The sequence below is a fragment of the Sebastes umbrosus genome, chromosome 2 (genome assembly GCF_015220745.1).
Source record: "Sebastes umbrosus isolate fSebUmb1 chromosome 2, fSebUmb1.pri, whole genome shotgun sequence".
NCBI classification, from domain to species: Eukaryota; Metazoa; Chordata; class Actinopteri; order Perciformes; family Sebastidae; genus Sebastes; species Sebastes umbrosus.
Genome location: NC_051270.1, coordinates 41453237 through 41464674, shown reverse-complemented (window position 1 = coordinate 41464674; position 11438 = coordinate 41453237). Strand labels below are relative to the sequence as shown.

Here is an 11438-nt window from a genome sequence, read left to right as displayed (position 1 = left end):
CGTGCTGCAGCCTTACAAGAGATACAGGAGCTTGAATTATGGAATAATGGAAAGACTGATTTTAGAGGCTACTATTGCTGAGAAAAGAGCCCAAGTAAAGGTGTTGAAAGAGTATGAGAGATCAGAAGATGGCATGAACAGCTATTTCCCATCACATGTGGCAGGTGGAGCTCAAGTGAAGGAAGAGGAACGGAGACAACATCCGTTCGCTAACTTACCTGTATCTGGAGGTAAGATGTCATCCAAGTCGTTGCAATTTACACAGCCACAGGATGTGAGGTCAAGACCCACAGACAACACTGACAGACAACAGCGTGACAGAAGCAGTGATGGCATTCTTCAAGTAATGCAGAAGCAAAATATGATTGCAGAGATGATGGTTACTCAACAGAAACAGGCTCAGCTACCAGTTAAAGACGTTTCAGCGTTCAAGGGCGATACACTTACCTATAGATCATTCATCAGAGCTTTCGACAAGCCATTGAACAGAGAACTGATAGTGATCATAATAATAATAATAATAACTTGGATTTATATAGCGCCTTTCAAGAAGCCCAAGGACGCTTAACAAAGACATAAATAAACACAACAATGGAACATAGCAGTAGCTAGAGGCCATAGGCCTTGGTGAAGAGGTGGGTTTTGAGGAGTCTTTTGAAGGTGTCCAGAGATGGTGCGTTGCGGAGCTCTATGGGGAGAGAGTTCCAGAGTGTGGGGGCTGTCACACTGAAAGCCCTGTCCCCAAAAGTTCGCAGTCTTGTGTGAGGGATGGAGAGCTGACCCGTGCCTGAGGATCTCAGGTTCCGGGACTGTGTTTAGGGGTGGAGGAGGTCAGATAGGTACTGAGGAGCCAGGGCATTGAGGATTTGTAGGTGAGGAGGAGGATTTTGTAGGTGATGCGGGCCTTGACCGGGAGCCAATGGAGGTGGATGAGGGTGGGGGTGATGTGCTGCCAGGGCTTGGTGCGGGTGAGAACCCTGGCAGCTGAGTTTTGCCCATACTGGAGCCTGTCCAGGGCTTGCTAGGAACCCCGGACAGAACTCCATTGCAGTAGTCCAAACGGGAGGTGACGAAAGCATGGACGAGGGTTTCTGTCACAGAGTCAGAGAGTGATTGCCGGAGACGTGAGATGTTTTTTAGGTGGAAGAAGGCGGATTTGGTGATGAACCTGATGTGAGTCTCCAAAAGTAGAATGGGAGCAAGAGCCTTCAGCTATCAAGCTCCTCTTCTCTGGAACCAGCTCCCAGTTTCAGTCTGGGAGGCAGACACCGTCTCTACATTTAAGAGTAGGCTAAAGACTTTCCTCTTTGATAACGCTTATACTTAAGCTGCTATAGGCCTAGACTGCCGGGGGACTTCCTATGACACACTGAGCTCCCCTCTCCTTCTGTTTATACTCATGTCCCATGTCCATGTTGTTACTAACTTCATTCCTTCCCGGGAGTCCTTGTGCCTCCTTGTCTCACAGTTAACCGTGGAGCGGGGTCACACCTGGAGCGAGGTCATACCTGGAGCGGGGTCACACCGGGAGCGAGGTTATACCTGGAGCAGGGGTACACTTGGAGCGGGGTTTAACCTGGATCTGGATGTCTCCGGTATCGTAGCTGCATCTGCTACCGCGTCCGGGGGCTGCTTGACACCAACTGCTACCATCATTAATTAACTACGTCTGTACGAGAGACTACCAATTCTAACGAGGGATTACCAACACTTAGTGACAAAGTGGCAGCCTGGAGAATGAGACTTCTCGGTCAGTTTTTACTGGCCACAGCGCGCCTGGTGTATACTGTTGGGTCTCTAAACTATGGTGTATGGTCATAGACCTGCTCTATATATAAAGCATCTTGAGATAACTTCTGTTGTGATTTGACGCTATACAAAAATAAATTGAATTGAATTGAATTGAATGTGAGACTGGAATGATAGAGTTGGGTCCAGGATGACACCCAGGTTGCGGACTTCCGAGGATGGGGAGAAGGAACAGCCGTCAATGTCCAGGTGGAGATCTCCAACCTTCCGGAGCAGGGCCTTGGGTGCCACAACCATGAGCTCGGTTTTGTTGCTGTTGAGTTTTAGGAAGTTAAATGACATCCAGATTTGTATTGCATGCAGGCAGTTTACAAGTGACTGTGGGGGTAGCTGGGTGGATGGTTTGGTGCTAAGATATAGTTGTGTGTCGTCAGCATATGAGTGAAAGCTGAGACCATGGTGGCGGATGATCTGACCAAGGGGCAGCATGTACATGGTGAAGAGGAGGGGTCCCAGCACAGAGCCTTGAGGTACACCATGGTTGACTGGGGCCGGGGTGGAACTGGAGTCTCTGATGGTGACAAACTGTTTTCTGTTTGTGAGGTAGGACTGAAACCAGGAGAGAGCTGAACCGGTGAGGCCAAGGTAGTCAGATAGGCGGGTGAGGAGGATGGTGTAGGAGACTGTGTCCAAGGCGGCTGAGAGGTCCAGGAGGTAAGGATGCTGATGTGACCAGAATCAGCAGCGATGAGGAGGTCATTTCGTGATTTTGATGAGGGTGGTCTCTGTGCTGTGGTGTGGTCTGAAGCCAGATTGAAAGGTTTCATAGAGCTCATGGTTGGCCATATGTTGATGGAGTTGGGCGGCCACTGCTCTTTCCAGAATTTTGCTCAGGAAAGGAAGGTTGGAGATCAGTCGGTAGTTGTTGCAGTCATCCCGGTCCAGACCTGTTTTTTTGAGGATGGGAGTGACTGAGGCTGTCTTGAGGCTGTAGGGTACCAAACCAGATGCCAAGGAGGAGTTGATGATGTTCACCATAATGGGGCACAGGGCAGGTAAACAAGCCTTGACCAAGGCTGTGGGCATGGGGTCCAGAAAACAGGTGGAGGCTTTGGCCTTAGTGACCAACTTGGCAACCTGAGGAGCACATACAGGGGAGAAGGAGGAGAGGGAGCACTGAGGCAGGCGAACAGCCATGGGAGCCACGTCCAGTGGCTGAGTTGTGTGTGGATGGAGGTGGGCAGGCGCCAAGAGCTGCTGATGTATGGACTCAACTTTATCCTGGAAAAAGTCCAGGAACTTAGTGCAGAGGTCAGGGGCACCTGAGGGAAGGGGGGGATCGAGGGGGCGAAGTAGCCGGTTGATGGTGGTGAACAGCATTCTGGGGTGGTTTTGTTGGTTGGCAATGAGGTTGGAGTAGTAGTGTGTTTTGGCCTGGGAGAGAGCTACTTTGTAGGCCCTCACATGCTCTTTATATGCCTCAAGGTGGACAGTGAGGCCAGATCTTTTGTAGAGCCTCTTCAGTTGACAGCCGGTGGTCTTTTGGGTGCGGAGTTCAGTGGTGAACCAGGGGGCGGGACGGGTTCAGGAGACAGTCCGGGTTTTGAGGGGGGCAAGTGAGTCAAGGCTGCTGGATATAGTGGCGTTGTAGTGGGCAACCAGCCCATCAGCAGAGGTGTCGTGGGGATCTGAGGCCAGATGGGTCGCTATCAGGTCATTCAGAGCTGGTGTACTCACTGTCTTGATGTTCCTGTATGTGATGGTATGAGTGGTGCGCTGCCTGGGCAGGGTGACAGGAACAGTGCAAAGAACAGCGAGATGGTCTGAAACAGCGAGGTCCAGGCACTGCAGATGGGAGGGAGTTGTGCCAGTGGAGCACACCAGATCCAGCGTGTGGCCTTTAGTGTGGGTGGGACCTTTAACATGCTGTGTGATGTTGAAGCAGTCCAACAGTGACAAGAATTCAGTGGCAAACGAGCAGCTGGTGGAGTCCACATGAATATTGAAGTCACCGAGCAGGAGTGTAGATGGAGACATGGAGCAGACAGAGGTGAGAAGCTCAGACAGCTCAGACATGAAGGTAGTAGAGGCTTTAGGGGGGTGGTAGATGAGGACAACCTGGAGCTGTGTAGATCAGGATAAGTTGTACTATCTCCAACAGTACACTGCAGGAGAACCACAAGAAATTGTGCATAGCTGTGAGCACATGCCACCGCACAGAGGATTCATGGAAGCGAGACGACTGCTTAAAAAGCATTATGGAGATGCGCTAATGATAGCCAGTGCTTACATTGATGAAGCATTGAAATGGCCGCAAATCAAGTCTGAAGACGCAAAAGCATTGAAAACTTATACTGTATTTTTGACTAGCTGCCATAACACTATGGAAGATGTGGAGTTCATGGAGGAAATGGATAACCCTACAAACGAGAGTAGTTGTATCCAAATTGCCATTCAAAATGAGGGAAAGGTGGCGCAATGCAGCATTTGAAATTAAGGAAAGGAGAGGACACAGAGCCCGGTTTGCTGACCTTGTGATCTTCATTGATTGTCATGCAAATGTGGCTATGGATCCAATCTTTGGAGAACTCAATGACAGTTGCACATCTACAGCCGGCAAAACCAAAGAAAAAGAGAAACTTTTCAAAAGTGGAATGAAAGGAAGCAGCTTCGCAACCAGCGTGTCAGTGGAGAGGAAAAGACCAGATGCAACAGTGAAGCAGGCTACAGTGGAAGAAGGTAATGTGGGATAAGGAGTAGATTAAAGATCGTAGATTGACATATATTGACATTAAAACGGTCAATATCATGCATAAACTTACCTCTGCCTGTTTCCGTTTCCCAAGGTGTTCGGACGAAAGAGATCCCCGGGGGCTCGCGCACCTATAAATAGTTCCGGGAGGGTAAAACCAGTGGGAAGTGGGTAGAGGGGAGTTAGGCGGGACTGTTTTAAATGTATTTATTCAGGGGAAATATTATTGGTATTTAGTAAAGATATTTAGGTGTGTCTATATTTATTAAGAGTATTTATATTTTGGGTATTTTAGTTTTATGTACATAGATTTGTATATTTTTGTATATTTGTGTGTTGTATGTGATATGAGGAATGGTATGTGCCAATTGAATGGGCTATATAAGTCTGGTGAATTTAAGTCCGGTGAGGGAATAATAAGGTGGAGGCCAACATGTGTGTCGGGTGTGGTGAAAGAAAAATAAAATGCTTTCATGCTGAAACGCCATCCGGTTGTGGACTTCTCCTCATTGCCTCCTTGACTGCTCTGGCATTCTAACAAACACCATGTCTTTTCTGTCAAAAGAATCACACGTTGGAGTCTTGCCTCAAGAGTAAAGAACTGGCACACAGTGAGCGTGTTGAATTTCTAAAGTTAAAGGGGCTATGCTTTGGGTGTTTAACACAAGGCCATCTCACTAAGAACTGCAAGAGGTGAATGGTGTGCAAACAGTGCTCACAGAGACATCCAGACCTTTTTCATATAGAGAGAGAAACCAATAAAAATATATCTACTCTAACAAATGATGTCTTCACTCTAAAAGAAGAGGTTTCAGGAGCTCAGAAGCCTTTCAAGCAGGAAATAGTTGGCTACTCTGGGGCCGGAGAGACTGAATGTATGTTATCGATTGTGCCAGTGAAAGTGAGATCCCGTAAGAATGGACGGTCTATAGAGACATATGCTTTCATGGACCCTGGAAGTACCGCCACGTTCTATACGGAGGAGCTCTGAAAGAAACTGAACGTGAAAGGAAAACCGACTCAGATCTTATTGAGCACAATGGGCCAAGATGAACCTGGTGGACAGAAGCTGATTACCAGTTACATGCTCTCTGACCTGGAAGTGTGTGACCTAGAGGACACAAAGTACATTCAGTTACCTAAGGTCTTCACACACAGCAACATCCCTGTTCAAAGAGAAAACATCCCCAGTCAACAACAACTACAAAAGTGGCCATATCTGAGTGAAGTAATCTTACCACACATTGAAGCTGATGTGGGCCTTCTCATAGGAGCCAACAACCCAAAGGCAATGGAGCCTTGGCACATAATCAATAGTCAAGATGACGGGCCCTACACTGTGAAGACTGCCTTGGGCTGGATGGTGTGTGGACCTGTAAAGAACGAGAACATTATTTCGAAGGATAAGACAGCTCATTACAGTGTCAACCGAATCTCAGTGGTTGAAATAGAACAGCTACTGGTCCAACAGTACAACACAGATTTTCCAGAGCGTCATTATGATGACAAGGAGGAGATGTCTCAGGAAGACAAACAGTTTATGCTGTCAGTGGAAAAGACAACAAAGTTTGTGGATGGGCATTATTGCATAGGGCTTCCACTGAGGAACGAAGCAGCTATGTGGCCAAACAACCGCTGTGTGGCAGAACAGCGAGCTGTTAGTCCCAGGAGAAAACTGAGAAAGAATGATGTGTTTCTTGAAGACTACGAAAGCTTCATGGAGAGCATACTTGATAAAGGCTACGCTGTTGAAGTTCCTCAAGAACAGCTTAACCGCGATGACAACAGGATCTGGGACGTCCCACACCACTGGGTGTACCACCCGAAGAAAAAGAAAATTTGTGTGGTCTTTGACTGCACAGCTTCATTTCAGGATGTGTCGCTGAATGGTCAGTTAATGCAGGGACCTGACCTCAACAATACGCTCATTGGTGCCTTAATGAGGTTTCGTGAAGATTCAGTTGCGATGATGGCAGACATTGAATCGGTGTTCTACCAGGTGAGATTTCCAGAAGCAGATGCCAACCTATTGCGATTTTTGTGGTGGCCGGACGGCAACTTAAACGCACCGATGAAAGAGTATCGGATGGCAGTGCACCTTTTTGGAGCGACTTCATCTCTTAGTGTTGCTTCTTATGCTTTATGGAGAACAGCAGAGGAGAGAAGAGACACTGCAGCTCCAGAAGAAGTTCTGCGAAATTTCTACGTAGACGACTGTCTAAAATCTTCGCCTACGGAAGAAGAAGCAGTTGCCTTGGTAAATAACCTTCGAGACTTGTGTGCTGAGGGAGGTTTTAACCTCACAAAATGGGTAAGCAATAGCAGAAAGGTCTTGTCATCCATACCCACAGAGCACCAAGCCAGTGAGTTGAAAGACCTTGATCTTACATATGATGTCTTACCCACTGAACGAGCCCTTGGTGTACAGTGGTGCACAGAAAATGATACATTCGCATACAGTATCAAGCTGCAGGACAAGCCACTGACCAGAAGAGGTATCCTTTCTGTTGTAAATGCCATCTACGACCCTTTTGGCTTCCTGGCACCACTTGTACTTCCTGCGAAGCTTCTTTTGAGGGACCTATGCAAAGGAAAGCAAGGATGGGATGAAGAAAACAGTGGCCGGCAAGCCGAACAATGGTGTAAGTGGCTGGAACATCTCACCCACCTCTCAGACTTCAGCATTAACAGATGTGTTAAACCTATAGGATTTGGGCGCGCAGTCGAAGCACAATTGCATAATTTTTCTGATGCAAGTGAGAACGCCTACGGCACAGCATCATACCTTGTGTTGGTGAATGAGCAAGGCAGAACCCCATTGTTCCTTCGTGATGGGGAAGTCTAGAGTGGCTCCATTAAAACAAGTCACTATTCCAAGACTTGAGTTAACCACAGCAGTCGTCGCAGTGAAAGTGGACAAGATGTTGCAAGAAGAAATGCAAGTCCCTCTTCAACAGTCCATTTTCTGGACCGACAGTACGACAGTTCTCAGGCACATCGACAGCGAGACGGCTCGCTTCAAAACATTTGTGGCAAACAGGATTACGCTCGTACGTGAGCCTACCAAACCATCACAGTGGAGGTATGTCAGAACATCACAGAATCCTGCTGATCAAGCCACCAGAGGGATGAAAGTTAAGAGTCTGATGCAAGGAGAAACAAAGAGAAACGGACCACAGTTTCTGTTACAGCCAGAAAGTGAATGGCCACAGAGACCAGATAATGTGACTCAAAATCTGAAAAATGACATCACAGTGAATACCATCACATCTGAAGAAAAGTCTGACCCTGTGATCCAGATGGAATGCCACTACAATAACGTTTCTCGCTGCGGAGCCCCGTCACTTCACAAGACACGGGAAACCTCTGTTGGTCTGGAGGAGCTGCAGCAGTTATTTCTGCACAAACGTCCACTGTACATTCACTAGATATTCTCAGAGCTAAACTAACTCTTCTGCAGTGTGGAGTGTGCGCGCATGCACGTGAGAGTGAAGCAAAAGAGTGAGAACGAGTGCGGTGTATGAGTGAAGGCAAGCAGAGGAGCAGAGGAGTAGAGTACAGCAGAGACTCCGGCCCTGGAGACCAAAGCTACGGTCTCCCCCGCGTCCTCCGACTGCGGCCAACACTGTTTAACAGATGGGCTTCACTAGATACAACCAAGAGGTTTTGGTGCTTCACTGTAGTTTGTGTTGGAGTCTGAGTCTGAACAGCGAAGCCACATGTGAGCACGCATGGGACACCGACCCAGGTTGATTTATATGTGTAAGAAGTTACAAACAGTCCCTTTAAATCTTGTGTTTACCAGAGATGTGCCCGTTAATGTTTTGGAAATAAGTCATTCAGCATGAAAAAAGCATAAAAAACGACTAATCGACCAAAGAAATCTTAGTCGACTAAGGCCAAAACGACTGATTACTCAACTAATCATCTAGCAGGGGGCAGCCCCAGATGAAACTTCAAAAACAAGTAAAAGTGAAAGTGAGATCTAAAAACACACCTGCAATTACTGCTTATCGCCACAGATATCCCCAAAGAGAAAGACACAGAGATCTTCAAGATTGGAACTTTAAGAAGATAGCTTGTTTTTGAGACAAGAGTTTATGGAGAAAATAACTATATTCTGTCTCTGTTGACAGCATGTAAACAAGGTGACTAGATATTTTTGTAGCTTTTGAGGTTTACAGGGTTTAAATCTGTGTCCCCATGGAGACCCAAAGTGTTCAATATTAAATGAATAAATAAGGCATTATGAAATAGATAGTTTTATGACTAAATACAGACATAACAATATAATCATGATATTGACATATAATCAAATACAAATTTCAAACAGACAGGGCAGAGCCAATCACATAGCTGGCTGTGGTTAGTCTTGTTTCACAGACTTTGTTAGTTGCATTATGAAATAAAACAACCATTTTAAAAATAAAAAATTCTGGGATGAAATTAAAGTGTCATGTCATAAACTCTGTTCCTGTAAAAAGAAGCTGGATGAAATAAGATTTCATAATATTAAGCTGGGTTTTAAAAATGTTTTAAAAATATAAGACATATTTTGTCTGTATTTTTATTTTTATTTGTATAATTATTTCATTCTCAGTGTCTTATTTATTCATTTCATTTTGAACACTTGGATTAAAAACCTGTAGTTTGTTTTAGAAAGGCCCCAAATGATATACTTTCACAGTACTTGCAGTCATTAGATTCATTGTTAATATACAATGCTAATATTTGGAGCTTTAAATGTCCAGGCAAATAAGTGATCAGTTCCAGTATAGCAAAGACTAATTTGTGACTGACACTCATCTGAAGTAAGTGCTTAGTGCCCACTGTCTGCTGTTTAGTGGATGTGAACTGAAAGGGGGAACAACCTAAGCAATCTCTAAAAACAACTCAACTGCCCACATAATTATATGTTCAGAAATGTCTAATAGAGGAACAGCAATACCTGATTTACCAGACTGTAACCCTCGCTTCAATACAGCTGCTGCTGCTGCTGCTGCCTGCTGCTGCTGCTACTGTTACTGCTGCTGCTGCTACTGCTGCTGCTGCTGCTACTACTGTTACTGCTGCTGCTGCTACTGTTGCTGCTGCTACTGCTGCTGCTGCCTGCTGCTGCTGCTACTGCTACTGTTACTGCTGCTGCTGCTACTGCTGCTACTGGAGCTGCTGCTACTGTTACTGCTGCTGCTGCTACTGTTACTGCTGCTGCTGCTACTGCTGCTGCTGCTGCTACTGGAGCTGCTGCTGCTGCTGCTACTGTTACTGCTGCTGCTGCTGCTACTGGAGCTGCTGCTGCTGCTGCTACTGTTACTGCTGCTGCTGCTACTGCTGCTGCTGCTGCTACTGTTACTCCTGCTGCTGCTGCTGCTACTGTTACTGCTGCTGCTACTGTTACTGCTGCTGCTGCTGCTACTGTTACTGCTGCTGCTGCTGCTGCTACTGTTCCTGCTGCTGCTACTGCTGCTGCTGCTGCTGCTTCTGTTACTGCTGCTGCTGCTGCTACTGTTACTGCTGCTGCTGCTACTGCTACTGCTGCTGCTACTGTTACTGCTGCTGCTGCTGCTGCTGCTGCTGCTACTGTTACTGCTGCTGCTGCTGCTGCTTCTGTTACTGCTGCTGCTGCTGCTACTGTTACTGCTGCTGCTGCTACTGCTACTGCTGCTGCTACTGTTACTGCTGCTGCTGCTGCTGCTGCTGCTGTTACTGTTACTGCTGCTGCTGCTACTGTTACTGTTACTGCTGCTGCTGCTGCTGCTACTGCTGCTGCTGCTACTGCTACTGTTACTGCTGCTGCTGCTTCTGCTGCTGCTGCTACTGTTACTGCTGCTGCTGCTGCTGTTACTGTTACTGCTGCTGCTGCTAATGTTACTGCTGCTGCTGCTGTTACTGCTGCTGTTGCTGCTGCTACTGTTACTGCTGCTGCTGCTGCTGCTGCTACTGTTACTGCTGCTGCTGCTGCTGCTACTGCTGGTGCTGCTGCTGCTGCTGTGCTGAGTGTCGAGCTTCAGTCTCCACTCACACCTTTTTGAAGTATGCAGATGAAACAGCCTTGGTAGGGTTCTTAAAGTTTGACAACTCATCCTTAGTGGTTTTGAGGAAGAGGAAGGGAACTTCATTAAATGGTGTTCTGACAATTTCCTTGAGGTCAGTAGGACTAAAACAAAAGAAATTGTCATTGATTATAGACGTAGTAGAGGAGAAGTCCCACTCACCAAGATTAATAATGTACCCATTGAAAGAGATAACAGGCTACTTAGGGATAGAGATTGATGACCAGCTGCAGTTCAATGAATGTGCCACTGCAAATGTGTAAAAACTAAAACAGCGAATGTTTTTTTTCCAGAAATTGTGCAGTTTTAATGTGGATCGCTATGTCCTACAGAGCATACTGTCCTTTTGCCTGATTTGCGTGTTGGTAACATGCGCAACCAAGACCAAGATATGTTGCAGCACATGATCAGGATGTCAAGTGGGGTCATTGGGTGTGACTAGATGGGCTGCTCAGTTGTGTAAGGACCTCGTTCTGTGTAAGGCTGAGCGCATCCTCAATGACCTTACTCACCCTCTACACAACAGGTTCCAACTAAGATATCAGGCCAAGGGAAGGATTCTGCAAAGGAAAATAAGAACAGCCGGGTTTAGCAAGTCTTTTGTTCATTCAGCAATTAGACTGTTAAATGAGACGGACAGTACAAAAGCAGAGGATTTGATGGTATTTTGGCCAGGGCTATGTGGAATGGCTATCGTAATGCAATACTTTTATGGTGCAATATATTTATTGGTTGATTACTGCTTGAATGATGCTGTTGAGTTTGTTTCTTAGGGATCTCTATATCAGTGTATGTACCGTATGCTGGAGTGAGTGTGCTTAGAAGTGCTCTCTGTTTGGGTGCGCATATGTGCTTGTGTGTCTGAGTGAGCGTATGTCAGAGCA

The 11438-nt window shown here is 46.5% G+C and overlaps 1 protein-coding gene across 1 annotated transcript; it reads right to left on the bottom strand.

The window, feature by feature from the left end:
* Positions 1-748: 748 nt before the first annotated feature.
* Positions 749-2257, bottom strand: LOC119504385. The gene is made up of 2 exons (XM_037796479.1): positions 1909-2257; positions 749-1173 (listed from the first exon to the last, which is right to left on the bottom strand). The coding sequence occupies exons 1-2, from the start codon at positions 2242-2244 to the stop codon at positions 832-834; spliced, it is 678 nt and encodes a 225-aa protein (XP_037652407.1). The 5' UTR covers positions 2245-2257; the 3' UTR covers positions 749-831.
* Between the last annotated feature and the right edge of the window lie 9181 nt (positions 2258-11438).

Excerpts from the sequence above, each read along its gene's own strand:
- LOC119504385 (XM_037796479.1), bottom strand. The coding sequence starts at position 2,244 with ATGTACATGCTGCCCCTTGGTCAGATCATCCGCCACCATGGTCTCAGC. Across the intron at positions 1,174-1,908 it reads CTCTATCATTCCAGTCTCAC|ATCAGGTTCATCACCAAATC; the intron begins ATTCAATTCAAT and ends TTGGAGACTCAC.